At 38.5% G+C, this 15,668-nt stretch overlaps 1 protein-coding gene across 2 annotated transcripts; it reads left to right on the top strand.

Annotated features, from left to right (window-relative positions):
* The first annotated feature begins 8,890 nt into the window (after window positions 1–8,890).
* irf1b (interferon regulatory factor 1b) lies at window positions 8,891–14,826 on the top strand. 2 transcript variants are annotated; one of them, XM_056446106.1, is made up of 9 exons: window positions 8,891–9,022; window positions 9,791–9,882; window positions 9,981–10,080; window positions 10,366–10,574; window positions 10,983–11,082; window positions 11,229–11,330; window positions 11,877–11,905; window positions 12,069–12,182; window positions 13,735–14,826. In XM_056446106.1, the coding sequence occupies exons 2-9, from the start codon at window positions 9,796–9,798 to the stop codon at window positions 13,768–13,770; spliced, it is 777 nt and encodes a 258-aa protein (XP_056302081.1). In that variant the 5' UTR covers window positions 8,891–9,022; window positions 9,791–9,795; the 3' UTR covers window positions 13,771–14,826. The 2 variants fall into 2 exon arrangements, with proteins under 2 accessions (XP_056302081.1, XP_056302080.1); XM_056446105.1 differs by having other exon boundaries at window positions 8,892–9,022; window positions 12,069–12,192.
* The last annotated feature ends 842 nt before the right edge of the window (window positions 14,827–15,668 follow it).

Below are 15,668 nucleotides of genomic sequence, written 5' to 3'. Positions count from 1 at the left end.
TTAATTAAATGGTGTAGATTAATCAGATTCAGTTTAACTATACATGCTGTCACCCAGCAGATCGAGGACAGATCAAGGCAAAGGCAGAATCTGCTGGACTAGTGTATTCATCATTGAACTCTTATATGAATGTTTATGTTTGTATTTGCCATAAGTTATCATTATAAATGTGATACTGCATTAAGTTCATATGATTTAAAGTAAGTGTCTTCATGAATTAAATGAGGAGATTACCCATGGCAACCTTAATGTAATATAGAGTAGCTTGGTCTATATACCCTCAGCCCACGGCTCGCAATGATATTTGGCTTGTGGCCCTTTATACGAAAATGTTTGGTCACCACTTCTCTAAAAATGGATCATGTATAGATATTTTCCAATATCCTGCAACCCAGTTAAAAAGTGAAAGGTATAATAAATCAATTCATTTTCTGTCAGGTTATTTTCCCCATGCCTCAGTTCCTCGCTCCTGATTTCCTTGCATTCATCTGAGATTTATGCTGATGAAGGTTGCGTGATGCTCAGCTCATCTTCTCACCATCATCAGAGCGCTCACCTCGGGTCACGTGATAACTCAGGCTACGCCCCTCCTGCAAGCCCGCCTTCCGCCTGTTTAACCTTGAGAGCCTCCTCTCCTCATCCTCCGGCGGGTCACGTGATGCTCCGGCGCGTCACGTGTTGCTTCTGTACGCTGAATAAATAAATAAATAAATGGATGCCGGGTCTGTGCTGCTGGTGTGACTGCGCGCAGGGGCTGATGGGAGGGCAGGATGTGTGTGCGCAAGGACAGGCTGCTCTGTGACGCAGCTGCCGTGGATTTGCCGCTCAATCCAATGTGACCGAGCTGTCAAAGCAGATGGAGGAGCGGAGATTACCGCAGATTACCGGAGCCCCGCCCACACTCAGCACACTGACACAGTAGACCAGAGAGAGTGAGCTCTGCCCATATACAGCACACTGACACAGTAAACCAGTGTGTGTGTGTGTGTGTGTGTGTGTGTGAGAGAGAGAGAGGTATGAATAAGTGTGTGTGTGTGTTTTACTGACATACTTTAACTCTAAATTCACCTCATAACACCAGTCCAGTTTCAAATAACTAGGGGAGAGCGGTGCAGTGGGTAGCCACGATGCCTTACAGCAAGAAGGTCGCTGGTTCGAGGTCCTCGGCTGGGTCAAGTTGGTGTTTGAGTTTGAATGTTTCCCTACGTGTTGGCGTGGGTTTCCTCCGGTGCTCCGGTTTCCCCCCAGTCCAAACGCATGTGCTATAGGGGAACTGATCAACTAAACTGGCTGTAGTGTAATGAGTGTGTGTGTGTGTGCGTAAGAGTGAGTGTGGATGGGTGTTTCCCAGTACTGGTTGCAGCTGGAAGGGCATCCGCTGTGTAAAAACATATTCAGTATAGTGATATAGTTGGTGGTTCATTTCGCTGTGGCGACCTCTAAATAGAGACTGCCGAAGGAAATGAATGAATGAATGAATGAATGAATGAATGTTGAATGAGGCCGTTTTATTAGCCTATAGGCTTCACTTTTTAGTTAAAGCAAGTTTTTAGCAGATTGTTTTAATGATGGATGATAGTAAATTTGTATTTAACATAAGCATTTTTCATGTTTCTTTATTATTTATTATTGATTTAAAATGCTGAACTCATAACATTATTCATAAAACTTTCATAATTTACAGTTTTAAAATGCTAATTTGGTAAATAAATACTTCATAATAAGATAATATGGTAATCACTTTGTAGGAAATATTATTAGCCACATCATAAAGTGTGGTTATGATCACCATCCCACATGCTAATCCAGCAAAGATTAGAGCATAAAAATATCACTAAAATGCAATATTTATACCTCGCATGAGGCGAATACTGCAAAAAAGGGTAAAGTCTAGATTCAGATATGCAAGCCGGGCCGGAAGTGCGATATGCACATTAAATATAGCAGCCTTTTTTAATGACACTGTATAACAATAATTCATATTTTTACAGTACTGTGAGGGTTGGGTTTGGGGTTAGGGTGGGAGTAGCTGTTTAAAAAATACAAATTTATTGGGTTATTTAATAGATAACTTAAATAATACTTGGTTACAGCTACTGTGTTTTCCGTTACTGTTACGGTTGGGTTTAGGGTTGGGGTGGGGGTGGTAGCCGTTAATAAAATACAATAAATAGGAAATTTAATAATAATATAAATACTTCTCGTTACCTTCCGGCCGCAAACCTATCCGATCTAGCAACAACCGCAAAAAAGGTCCCACTTTTTAAGAAGAAAGAACCACCTCTTTCAATACGCGAGCTATGGGGCTGCCACTATAATTTCTCTTCAAGTTTAATCCTTTTATTCATTTCCATCATCTTTAGGGCGGAGCTATCAGTGCTTTTTGGGCGGAGCTATCAGTCCCAAAATAAAACAACCCCCAAAAATAGGTTTTCTGCAATGAGGGCAGGGGTCAACCTGTGAGCCATATAAGATCCATCAATAGTAAACCACAACCATCCAATCAATTCCCCAGGGAGAAAATCAAGCCCCGCCCATATCTGTTATCGATCCAGAAGACAATAAGCTGGAGCACAATGTTTCATGCAATTGAGGAATTATTACACATTTCTAAATGAAAGTATTACAGTACGCAACATTTGAAGTGCACCAAAATTCATTCATTCATTCTTCTTCAGCTTAGTCCCTTTATTTATCAGGGGTCACCACAGTGGAACGAACGCCAACTTATCCCAGCATGTTTTACACAGCGGATGCCCTCAGCTGCAACCCATCACTGGGAAACACCCATACACACTCATCACTACAGCCCAATTTAGTTGATCAATTCCCCTAAAGGCGCATGTGTTTGGACTGTGGGGGAAACCGGAGCACCCGGAGGAAACCCACACCAACACGGGGAGAACATGCAAACTCCACACAGAAACCACCGACTGACCCAGCCGGACTCAAACCAATGACCTTCTAGCTGTGAGGTGATTGTGCTACCCACTGCGCCACTGTAGCACGCTGGACCAAACTTTTAATCGAAAATATCAATATTTCCACAATATTTTTTAACTGTGTTTTTATTTAACATTCCACAAACATAACACAACACCTCTCCAAAACAACAGGACAAAATAATAATAATATTTAGTTATAATAATTATTAAATATTAATCACTATTATTAAATAAACTGATAATTAATACATATAATAATAATAATAATTATAATAATATAATAATAAAACACTGAAGAAGAAATACATACAAAATGTAACAAGCAAACGCAGCCAAGAAAAAACCTTTAAAAGCTCTAAACTGTATATTTTGAAATTGAATACTGGATTTTGTTCTGTTGTCTGAAAGCAAGCAGCGCACAGCAGTGTGTTCCTGAAGTGAAAACTCCTTCATGACTTCACCAATTAACCTGTTCAGGCAGATCCACATCATCTCTGTGCTGTTAATTGATTGTATCCCGCTTTGGTGGAACCCATCTGTTCACTACTGCTTCATCACTGAATCTGTGCAGGAAAACTACATTACCCATGATGCTTTGCAGAAAGTCTGGAAGCTGCAAAATGCTGCCTCTGAAGGGTGTATTTTAAGGGAGGAAGACAATCCTGTGTGCTGAGACTCCCTGAAGACCGCACAGATGTGTCCTTCACTGATATCCCACAATCCTCTGCGTGCCATCCCTGACAGATGAATAAAAAATAAATATGAATTACGTGAAATACGTTGATGTCAGAAATATTCACCCTCATGTCAAATATTTATTCTTTTTTTAAATGATATTTAATGGAGCAAGGAAATTTACACAGTATTTCCCATAATATTCTTTTCTGGAGAAAGTCTGATTTGTTCCATGTTAAGCTCAATATTATTAGCCCTCTTCAGCAATATTAGTGTTGGATTGTCTCCAGAATAAACCACTGTTATACAATGACTTGCCTAATTACCCTAACTTTACCCTAATTACCCTAGTGAAGCCTTTAAATGTGACTGTAAGCTGAATACTAGTGTCTTGAAGAATATCTAGTCTAATATTATGTGCTGTCATCATGACAAAGAGAAAAGACATCAGTTATTAGAGATGAGTTATTAACACTATTATGATTAGAGATGTGCTGGAGAAATCTGTTAAACAGAGATTGGGGGGAAAATATAAAAGAATTCTAATTTCACAGGAGGGCGAATAATTCTTCATCTGATATATTAATATATTAATAAGGTGAATTGAATTGAAATTGAATTGAATATTTATGTGTGTAAATGGACATTTTGGGCCTGTAATGTTATTTATAGTGAGACGTTATTATAAGAATTAAAAGTTCATTTAATTATCACCAAATATTTTTTGTGTGCAAGCAACCCCAGCTCTCAATCTGCCCTGAACCACCAGCGCCACTATAGCAGACTCTTCCTCCGGTCGCTCCTCTGTGGTGGTGCTCTGCACTGCTGAGGAGACCTCCAGCTACTCCTGCTTCACCTTACAGACCTCCATAATGGAGGCTTTCAGCGGGGCTTCTGACTGAACCGAGCCCAGTTTGATGAAACTGTTGTCCGATGGTCACAAAGAGGATTTCCCCCTCGGGACACCAACAGGCGCTACGTCATAATCACGGCCCTACAAGAGTAAGCTCCTGATTGCAGAATGTCCAGTGAAGTGCAGATTTTCCAACTCAAGCGATTTGAGCTTGATTTCATACACACTCATTCACACACACACTCATACACTACGGCCAGTTTAGTTGATCAGTTCCCCTATAGCGCATGTGTTTGGACTGTGGGGGAAACCGAGAGCACCCGGAGGAAACCCACACCAACACGGGGAGAACATGCAAACTCCACACAGAAAACAAGAACTGACCCAGCCTAGACTCAAACCTGTGACCGTCTTGCTGTAAGGGCAATCGGGCTACCCTGGGTGTGACTCTGCCAAGTATGACCCAATCCTGCATTATAACCTCTATGTTGATCCTGGAACGTCATTTTAGTTTAAACAATAGTCATCTTTACCTGACCTGTGGCTAAGAATATGAGAAAACTAGCTACGTTTATTAAAGCATTTTGAAGTATTAGCACATCAGGCATGTCCTCATAAACCCCCTCAATGATGTAATGACCTTTGTAAACCATTAAAACCAGTACACACACACACCACACAAGATGAGGAGCGCTGAAGTGCACATGCAGCTCAACACTGTCCCGTTATCAGTTCTCTTTGCAGACGTGAGTTATCTTGAGCCGTACATTAGAGTTGGTGAAGTCGCCTGTCTAAAAATACACTCCAGTTCAGATGTAAGATCACTGAAGGAGAAAAACAGGTGATGTCTGCTTTACTAAAACCTGTGTCAGTAATGACAGATTGGGATAAAGTTGGTTTATATTGGCACATTCAGACTTTCACCTTAATATAATTTCATTAAAGTATTGTTTGCAAGTTCTAAATAGTAAAATTTAAGTTAATTAAATAGTGCTAATGTTGTTTTACTTACATGCGATTTCAGACCCAATGTATATAAAGTGGCGAGTAAAACAAGAGAGCAGGTCACATGTAGTGTTCATAACAGGACATCATCATAATTCATCTGTATTCACATATTAAAATAACGCTTTAGTGTTTTACTGAAACCCAAAGTCTGAATGTGTGTGAATATAAAACTGGCAATGCACTGAGGTACTGTTGGTTTTACAATATATTCACACATTCAGACTTTAATAAAACACTAAAGCAGAATTATAAAGGCGAATACAGATGAATTATAATGATGTCCTGTTATGAACACATCTTGTGACACTCTCTATACTGTTCACCGCTGCTTTATATATATATATATATAGGGTCTGAATCCACATGCAAGCATGTATAGAGGTAAAGTGGGTTTATATTAGCACATTAGTTCATTTAGCAGTCTCTATATTGTTTACCATGCTACTTTGAATATTCAGTCGGAATTAGCATGCAAGTATGACTTCTAAACCACATCAACACTATCTAATTTACAGTGCACAATGTTGTACTTTGCTAGTCATTTCCGCTAATATGATTTCCCTATTTAGAATTTGCAAATAATACTGAAATTATATTAATTATATTAAGCACAATGTCTGAATATCCCAATATAAAACCAACGTTACCTTTATCAAGCATGTAAGTAAAACAACATTAGCACTATTTCACTGACTGTCAACAACTTTCATAGTCATTGGCTGGGCTGATAATATAATTTCTCTATTTATAATTTGCATATACTTTTCAGAAATTAGATTAAGAAGGTGAAAGTCTGAATGTGCGAATATAAAACCAACTTTACCCCAATGTCATGCGATTTCAGACCCAATAAATATAAAGCAGCGGTGATCAATATAGAGAGAGTGTCACAAGATGTGTTCATAACAGTACATCACTATAATTCATCTGTATTCGCCTTTATAATTCTGCTTTAGTGTTTTATTGAAGTCTGAATGTGTGAATATAATCTAACTGTACCTCACTGGTGTTGGGCAGCAGCGCGCCCTGATCTCTGCCATGTCTGAACATGTCGGATAATAAACACGTTTTAAACGAGGAAATGACAGAGATCCTGATGCCAGCGGGATGTTGGAGCTGCCGCTGTACCATCGGACACTCATCGGGTTTCAAGGGGAATCTTACTGGACGATCCATGGGAAAACCCAGGAATCCACGGAGCAGAAACTCCACAGGAAAACACCTCGGGCTCCTGGCGACTGCGCATGCGCACCCCTCCCGCAGCCGACAATCACACACACACACCCACATGACGTCACGATTATTTCATTCCCTATTTTTTACTTGAAAGCTCGCTTACTTTAGCCGGGGTTTCTGCAGACATCACGCCCTAAAGCAGTTTTAAAGCAGTTTACCTTCTAGAGCTGCTGTTCGTCTCTCCGATGAAGACTTGTCATGTTTAGTGAACTTGACTTTAAGCTTGTTGCAGCAAATTAAATATACAATATGGAGAAATAAACACTAGTAGATCAAGAAAAACTCGGAGCCACGTTACAGGTTCCGGAAACTCTCTCCCTTTCTCAATTCAATTCAATTATTGCTTTATTGACGTGGAAAATGTTACAAATGTATTGACAAAGCATTTAAACAAGTAGCATACATGTATAATAAAAAACACAGTAAACACAGTAAATAGTAGCAGTAAGCTGCTAAAAGATTACATTTATATATTATAAATAAAATATCAAATTATTCAGTATATCATAATATTATTCAGTATATCATAATATTATTCAGTATATCATATTACTATCCAACTTATCATATTATTCGTACAAATCAATAAAAAAGTAAAGACAGATCAGAATAAACTGTACATTTAACAATCAACATTTTAGGAGAAAACAGTAATAAAAACAATAATAATCAGTATATTTACAATTATTCATTTATAATAATCTAGATGTGTGTGTGTGTGTGTGTGTGTGTGTGTGTGTGTGTGTGTGTGTGTGGTGTGTGTGTGTGTGTGTGTATGCGTGTGTGTGTGTGTGTGTGTGTGCGTGTGTGTGTGAGTGTGTGAGTGTGTGTGTGTGTGTGTGTGTGTGTGTGTGTGTGTGTGTGTGTGTGTGTGGGTGGGTGTGTGGGTTGCAAACTGCAAACACTTTGACAATAAAAACATGCTTCGACAATGAATCCTGCAACCTAAAAGAGTCTACCATCATATAATACACCCATCGCCGGAGTAATATAACAGGCCTCTCTCATCTCATTTCGCAAAGGTCTATTTTTATTGAAATGTGATTTATTTTACACTACAGGTACAAAAAGACAACACTCAATCACAAAAGCATGAATACAAACATACATGCATGCAAACATATATTCGAATGAATGAATGAATGAATGAATGAATGAACATGCACACAACATATATGCATATGAATAAATTAATTAATGGACAAACACATCCACATAATCATACATGCATACAAACAAACAAACAAACAAACAAACAAACAAACAAACAAACAAACATATGAATGAATGAATGAATGAATGAATGAATGAATGAATGAATGAATGAACATGCACACAAACATACATACATATGAATAAATAAATTAATTAATGGACAAACACATCCACATAATCATACATGCAAACAAACAAACAAACAAACAAACATATGAATGAATGAATGAATGAATGAATGAATGAATGAATATCCACTCGCAGTACTGGACGGGTTTGACGCCTGTGAGAAATACAAATTTCGAAACCTAAAATACCAGAGAGCAGCCCACGCATCCAGCAGCTCCATCATGACCCTCCCGAACACGCTTCTGGCTGTCAGGGATCCAGCACGGTTTCTTTGAAACGGAGACTCTTACAGGAAGCAGAGCCGGAGCAGCGGCGCCCTCTGTCGGCAGACTCTGCAGCATTTCCCGGAAACCGACTGACTTCTGCAGGCTGAACCCCGACCCGCTGCACTTTATACCGGCTTCATAACGAGACACTCAGTCACATTAAACACTGCTTAAAGCTGCTGTCTGAGTTCTGTTTGCATGATCCCCAGTGTATCAGAGCACTACACATCCACAGCTCTCCTGCAGAAATAACATCTGTATATACTGCTGTCCACGTTTACCTGATGACTATGATCATGTGTTTAGCTAAATGCATAACAGTATGTCGCGTGGGTGTGTGTAGAGTATGCTGCTTGTGGTATGTTGAGGGTGTGTGTGTGTGTGTGTGTTTATCCAAACTGAATTGTCTTCCGCACGTAGCCCGTCTCTCTCTTATACAGCATGATTTCTCGGAAATCAGCCTCGCTGTGTTGAGGAGCGCTGCTTGTGTGCGCATGCGCGATATGCAGCAGGGAAAATTCCCCGCGCTGACTGTGGGTGTATATATACAGCTGCGGCGCGCTCCTGACAGTACAGTAAACCTGAGCTTCACTACAGTAACTTCAGCTGTTCATCTCAGAGAGGACTTATTCACGCCTTCACACGCCAAACTCTCGGTGCGCTTTTCACATTTGGATTTACCATCGCTTTCACTGGTGAGTGGGATGATTATGCCTGATATGTCGTTGCAGACATTATATACAGTATATATAGAGTGTTGGGTTATTATTCATTTAACCCAAACTCGATTAAATATAGAGAACCTCAAAGGTTGTGTTAAATGTGTTCATATACATTTAATAACCCAGTTTGTTTACTTAGAATTGGCTTGAAATAATTAAATAGTTGTGGAGTTTGATTATTTGTGCAGTGCATTGGCAGATTTCTGTGGTTTTAACGGGTAAACAGTTGATCCTGCACGCTCATTACCTACAGTTCTGTTGTCACTACTCATTAATGTAAGTTTAATGGACAATTGGCGACATTTGAGAACTTTTTTTTGCAGAAAACGCGTTGCCTTCTCGTTTTATACATATTTGTTGTTTTTTTTATTCTTAATGTTTATTAAAGTCCTTTTACAAATAAACTCACTGAAAGAAAGGACACTTTACATACAATACAACAGCCGTTTCCTTCTTTGTTTTCTCTTATTGTTCATTATTATCATTTTTATACAATTCCAGAATTACTCTTAATGTGTTTTTTACGAACGCACAAATATTCAGATTGTTTTAATTAAATGCACGAGTATTCTTAAAGTTAATTTTCCTTTTTTTTTTACTAATGCACAGTAATTGAGCATGTCTCGTGGTGAGGTGTGAGCTAAAAACACCAGCGCAGGTTTCCTGCTCGCGAGCCCGCAGACACGCCTCCTCATCTGCGCATGTGCAGCTCCGCTAATCTAACACTCCTCTGTTCTGCAGAAAACATGCCCGTGTCCAGAATGCGCATGCGCCCCTGGCTGGAGAGCAGGATCGACTCCAACACCATCAATGGACTCATGTGGGTCAACAAGGTAAAGCCGAGCGCTGCACACACTGATGATAAGCCACTCACTCTCCCAGCATTAGCAGCGCTTTACAGATGTGTGTGTGTGTGTGTGTGTGTTTGCAGGAGGAGAAGATGTTCTCCATCCCCTGGAAACACGCAGCTCGGCACGGCTGGGAGGTGGATAAAGATGCCTGTCTGTTCAAGCAGTGGGCTATTCACACAGGTGAGAGAACATTACCAGCTGTCAATCACTGATACCTGTCAAACTCCAGTCGGGGCTCACTGAGTGTTGTGTGAAGAACAATATAAGGTCTCACACTGTAAAACATGTCCAAATATCGAAACATTCTGAAATCAAGAAGCATTTTCTAGACGAATAATGAGTCAAAAAATAGTCTTAAAACTTCAGTAGCCTTGGAATAACGCCTAGTAATGCTCCAGCGAGTGCACTATAAAGTAACAGTGGTCCCTATGTAGTGAAATGTAACTGATGTGCTGTTTATTTCAGGTAAATATAAGGAGGGAGTCACTCAGCCTGACCCTAAAACCTGGAAAGCCAATTTCCGCTGTGCAATGAACTCTCTTCCGGACATCGAGGAGGTGAAGGATAAAAGCATCAACAAGGGCTGTGGGGCGGTGCGAGTTTACCGCATGCTCCCCGCCGTCAGCAAGAAGATCAAGAGATCCAAGAGCCGAGACTCCCGCCGGCGGATGAAGGTGAGCGCAGCGCATTAGAATATTAATCATAATCATAACACATTTGCTCTGTGTAGCACCTCAAGCATCCTATTTTTGTGATGTTTTTGATGAATTTTGGTGTAAACACAATTTTTCAAAACAAATATCCATTAATTTATGTATTGTTGAACTGTTTTGAAAAGTCTTGAGCTTTTCAGATTAAGCAAACTGTTTCAGAATATCTAAATTAAGTCATTCTGGACAAAAATATCCTTAAGGACGCTTGCACCCAATCCAAACAGAGAAAACCAAACATGAAAATATATAGAAGCGGTGTCAGAGTGTGTAAAATAAATAATCTGATCAAATCAGATATGAAGAGCCGGTGTTTTTCAGTGTGTGTATAAACTGTAGATCTGAACATGTGCATGTGTGTGTGTTATTCAGGGTCTGTGTCAGAAAGTGAAGCTGGAGGACATGAGCATTGAGGAGACGTCTGCAGAAATGACCCAGGAAAACACCATCGACAGCACTCAGAGCACGCCACGTAAGTGTGTTCAGACAGAATAAACCCACAGCAGCTAGACTACGCTTTCTCTTCATTTATATTAAAGGGACAGCTCACTCAGAATCTGACAATGTAAAGCTTGAGTGGTGGTACTGGAGTCTGATGTATCATGGTTTCTCCTGTAGACACTTCCAGTCCCACTGTTGGGTTGGAGGTGGAGATCGGCCCTGACAGCACGTGCAACGACATCTACACTCGATTCCAGGTGTCTCCAGTGCACTCCACAGGTAATCTGACCTCAAGCCATCTCTCAACACACACACACACACACACACACACACACACACACACTGCAAAAATGCTTTGCTCCATGATGACAGCACATAATATTAGACTAGATATTCTTCAAGACACTAGTATTCAGCTTAAAGTGACATTTAAAGGCTTCACTAGGGTAATTAGGGTAAAGTTAGGGTAATTAGACAAGTCATTGTATAACAGTGGTTTATTCTGGAGACAATCCAACACTAATATTGCTGAAGGGGCTAATAATATTGACCTTAAAATGGCTTTAAAACTATTAAAAACTGCTTTTATTCTAGCTGAAATAAAACAAATAAGACTTTCTCCAGAAGAACAAATATTAGAGGAAATACTGTGAGAAATTCCTCAATCTGAGAAACATCATCTGGGGAATATTGGAAAAATAATTAAAAATGTACAGAAAATTCACAAATAATCCTGACGGCTGTACATATGTGCATATATGAAGACAAATGCCATTAAAACGTCATATTAACAGTGTTTTCTCTCCTTCCTCTTCCTACATGCAGACCTGGAGGACAGCGAAGCCATCTTAGAGGTGAGTTTACCCTCCGCTCTGCTCACATTGTGCTTTTTCGTTGACAGGAATACCCCGTTTCAGTTCTAAACGCCTGTGATTGGCTGTAATGTTAACGCTGATAGACTTTAATCCAACCTCAGGCAAAAGCCAATGAGTAAAGTTCTGTGTTTTGCTCTGGCAGCTCACTCGGCAATTGGAGCGCGATAGTTCACAATGGCTGCAGAACTTTGGAAAGGGGTTCCTGGCCAATGAAGCCTGCACAACAGAGTCTCTGAGCCCTGAGAGCCAGTGGAGTGTAAGTTCAGGTAAATGTTGAGCGCTTTAGGAAACACACACTCGTCTATCTCTGCACAACGCACTAAAGCATCTCGCCGACACACTGAGGGTTTCATCAGGACATGCTTAGGGGGAAAGGATGCATATTTAGAGTTTCTGTCTTGTTTCTAGTGCAAATATCTCAAACGTGCTGGTTTTGTCAGATTATTCAGCATGTTCTATGCAGAAACTCTCTTCATTTTGACTCATTATTTCTGAAAACAACACTAGATTTGGTGACTGATTTAATAATTTGTAGATATTTGGATTAAAAACAAGACACAAACTCTCAGAACAGCATGTTTTGCACTGCAAAATACTCTCCCTTCTGTGAAATTTAGATTATTTTTACGTTATATTTAGCGGAGCAAAGACATTTTCAGAGTATATATATATTTGTAAAGGATTTAAATGAATGAATAATTTGGACTTCACTGTAAATAGTTAGCACAACAGTTAATGCTACCTGTTTTAAACAATACAGTACCCTTACTGTTCAGCCACTTAAGTGTAAATAGTTACATAAATATAATACACACATGTACATAAATGTAATATTTTTATTTCTTATTTGCACAGTCAATAAAATGCACTTATTGCACATAAATCATTCTCTAGATATAGACCACCGGTCAAAAGTTTGATTTTACAAATCAGCTTCTGCTGCTCACCAAGGCTGCATTTATTTCATCAGTAATACAGCACACATTGTACAATAGTGAAATGTTATTGCACTTTGAAATAACTGTTCTAATGTAGATTATGATTTAATTTAATCATTTATTTCAGTTAGTTTAATGATGCAATTTCAGCTTCATTACTCCAGTCTTCAGTCACATGATCCTTCAGAAATCACTGTAATATTAACTATAATTGTTATTATTATTGTTGTTATTATTATTATTATTATCATTATGAATATTATTATTATTATTATCATTATCATTATGAATATTATTATTATTATTATTATTGGTAATAGTAATAAAAGCAATAATGACTGGAGTAATAATTTCATTTGAAACTACATACAATAAGAAAGCAGTTATTAAAATTGTAATAAATATTTAACAATTTAACAACTTTTTTACATGTAATAAATGCTGCCTTGACAGGTAGTCGTATATACAGCTAACAAAAAACTGAAGATTCCAGCTAAAAAATGACTACACCCAAATGAATATGTTGGGGGAAATATGAAATAATTATAATAAACAAAAATAAATCGAAATAAGATAATAATAAAGATATAGAATTTAGATCTGTAAATGTATTTCAACACATTATCTTAAACTGTCATGTGATCAAACTCTTATTTTATGGATATAACTGTTTAATAATCTATATTGATGGAGAAATGGACACAGATCTTCATTGTCCAGAGGGAAATGCTCATTCATGTGAACCACATGTAACTCCGTGTGTGTTTGAGCACACTTGAGGAATAAATCAGACTGTGAATAATATATTAACTCACCCACGTTTCTAATGAATAATATAATAACTCATCAACGTTTCTCCTGTGTCTGTAGGAGAGGAGCTCGAGCTTCGTCTATACACAGAACTGACCCCAGACCTGCGCAGCGACTCCTACACATACACAGAGTTGTGGAACAGCAGCTCCATGCCTCAGAGCATCTGCTGAGACACAGACACTCGCATGCACGCACACACACACACAAACACACACTCACACACTCCACCTCAAACCTCAGAGCCTCATTCCATATTTTCTGGACACCTGGAGACCTCAGTCCTGCTTTCTGGAGACCGACCAGAAGATCTTCCAGAGACACTGCAGGAAATGCTCTTTCTAGACTAAATATCTGATAATTATCAAATCATGAAGCTTTTTCTAGACATGCAAACTAAATATTTCGGTTTTAGAAATAAGGTCAAAATTATAATAAATAATTGGTAAATATAATAATAATGATACTTTTATTATTATTTAATTAAGTTAATTAATTAGTTAAAATAATACTAATAATTGTATTATTTAATTATTATTTAATTATTAAAGTTCATTGATTATTTATAACTAATAACTAAATAATAATAATAAAATAATAATAATTGTGATTATTATAACTAATTAATTGTCAGATTATTCTGCGTGTTTTAAGCAGAAACTCTCTTCATTTTGACTCATTATTTCTGAACACAACACTATATTTACTGCTCATCTAGAAAAAGCTTCTTGATTTCAGAGTTTGCAGATATCCGGACCAGAAAGGACACACACACACACACACTCTCTTACATTTGTACAGATGTGTGTGATCCTGTAATCTCCTGTACTGTGAACTGTCTGGACAGCATCCGTTATGTGCTCGTGTCAGCATTTATTGAACTCTTTGATACTCGATGCAGAAACATCATTTGGGGAAATCACTCCACTGTTACGGCTTCAGTCCTTTTCAGAAGTCATGTTTCTTCAATGCACAACTCAATATCAATGTTGTATATGAAAATGACTAATCTTCATATATACACACACACACACACACACGCACACTCATGAACGCACACACACACCTCAAATGAAGCTGTTTGTGTATGGGGATGGGTTCCTTTGTAAATATTGTAAAAAATCTCTTTGTAATAAAATGATAAAATATGAATGTGCTGGTGTTCATTATTGTGCCATGATGACAGTGATGAGGGAACTCTAAAATCTGCTTTTATTCCAGTTTAAACTCGCTCAGGTTATTGCGCTTTCTATAGTGTAGAATTGTGTCAAATCTGCTTTACATTGATAAACAGCGATTAATAATAGTAAAAAAACATAAAAATATTTCAGATTGTGTTTAGATTTCTGCTGGGATCAATCAATCGCTGAAGCTTGTATCATGATATACGGTACTACAGTGCAAAAAAGTAATCTAAGATTACTTTAACAGGTAAACAGGTTTAAATCTTATTGTATATGTTAATTACAGCGCTAAAATCAGCAGAAAAGGCAGATTGTAGTTAGGCTATACAGTGAGGCCATTTTTTTATAATTATGTTTTAGGGGTTTTCACCTATATTGGGATAGGACAGTGGAGATTGTACAGACAGTGAAGTGTGGGGGAGCGGAGATGGGGAAGGATCAGCAAAGGACCTCGAGCTGGGAATCAAACTCAGGTTGCCACGAGCACTTTGGTGCTATGTGTCGACGCACTAACCACAAGGCTATTGGTGCCGACTTAAACGTGTTTTAATTAACACACAATATAAAGCCACCATATCTGGAGTTTTATTTGAACAATTTTAGTACATTTTAATCCTCCGTTAAATAAGTCTCTTTATTTTGGGCCTTGAGGAGCTGCACATGGATGGATTCGCTCTTCAGTGATTGGACTTTCAGCAGTGAAGATTAAACCACACTGAACTGAACTGAACTGAACTGAACTGAACTCTGGAATCTGGACTGACACAGTTTCAGTTTACTAGTACTTCTGTGTTCAGCTGCTGTCACACA

This window comes from Danio aesculapii, chromosome 21 (assembly GCF_903798145.1).
Source record: "Danio aesculapii chromosome 21, fDanAes4.1, whole genome shotgun sequence".
Lineage (NCBI taxonomy): Eukaryota > Metazoa > Chordata > Actinopteri > Cypriniformes > Danionidae > Danio > Danio aesculapii.
Note: the sequence above shows the minus strand (reverse complement) of the source record. Positions and strands in the feature narration are given on the sequence as shown.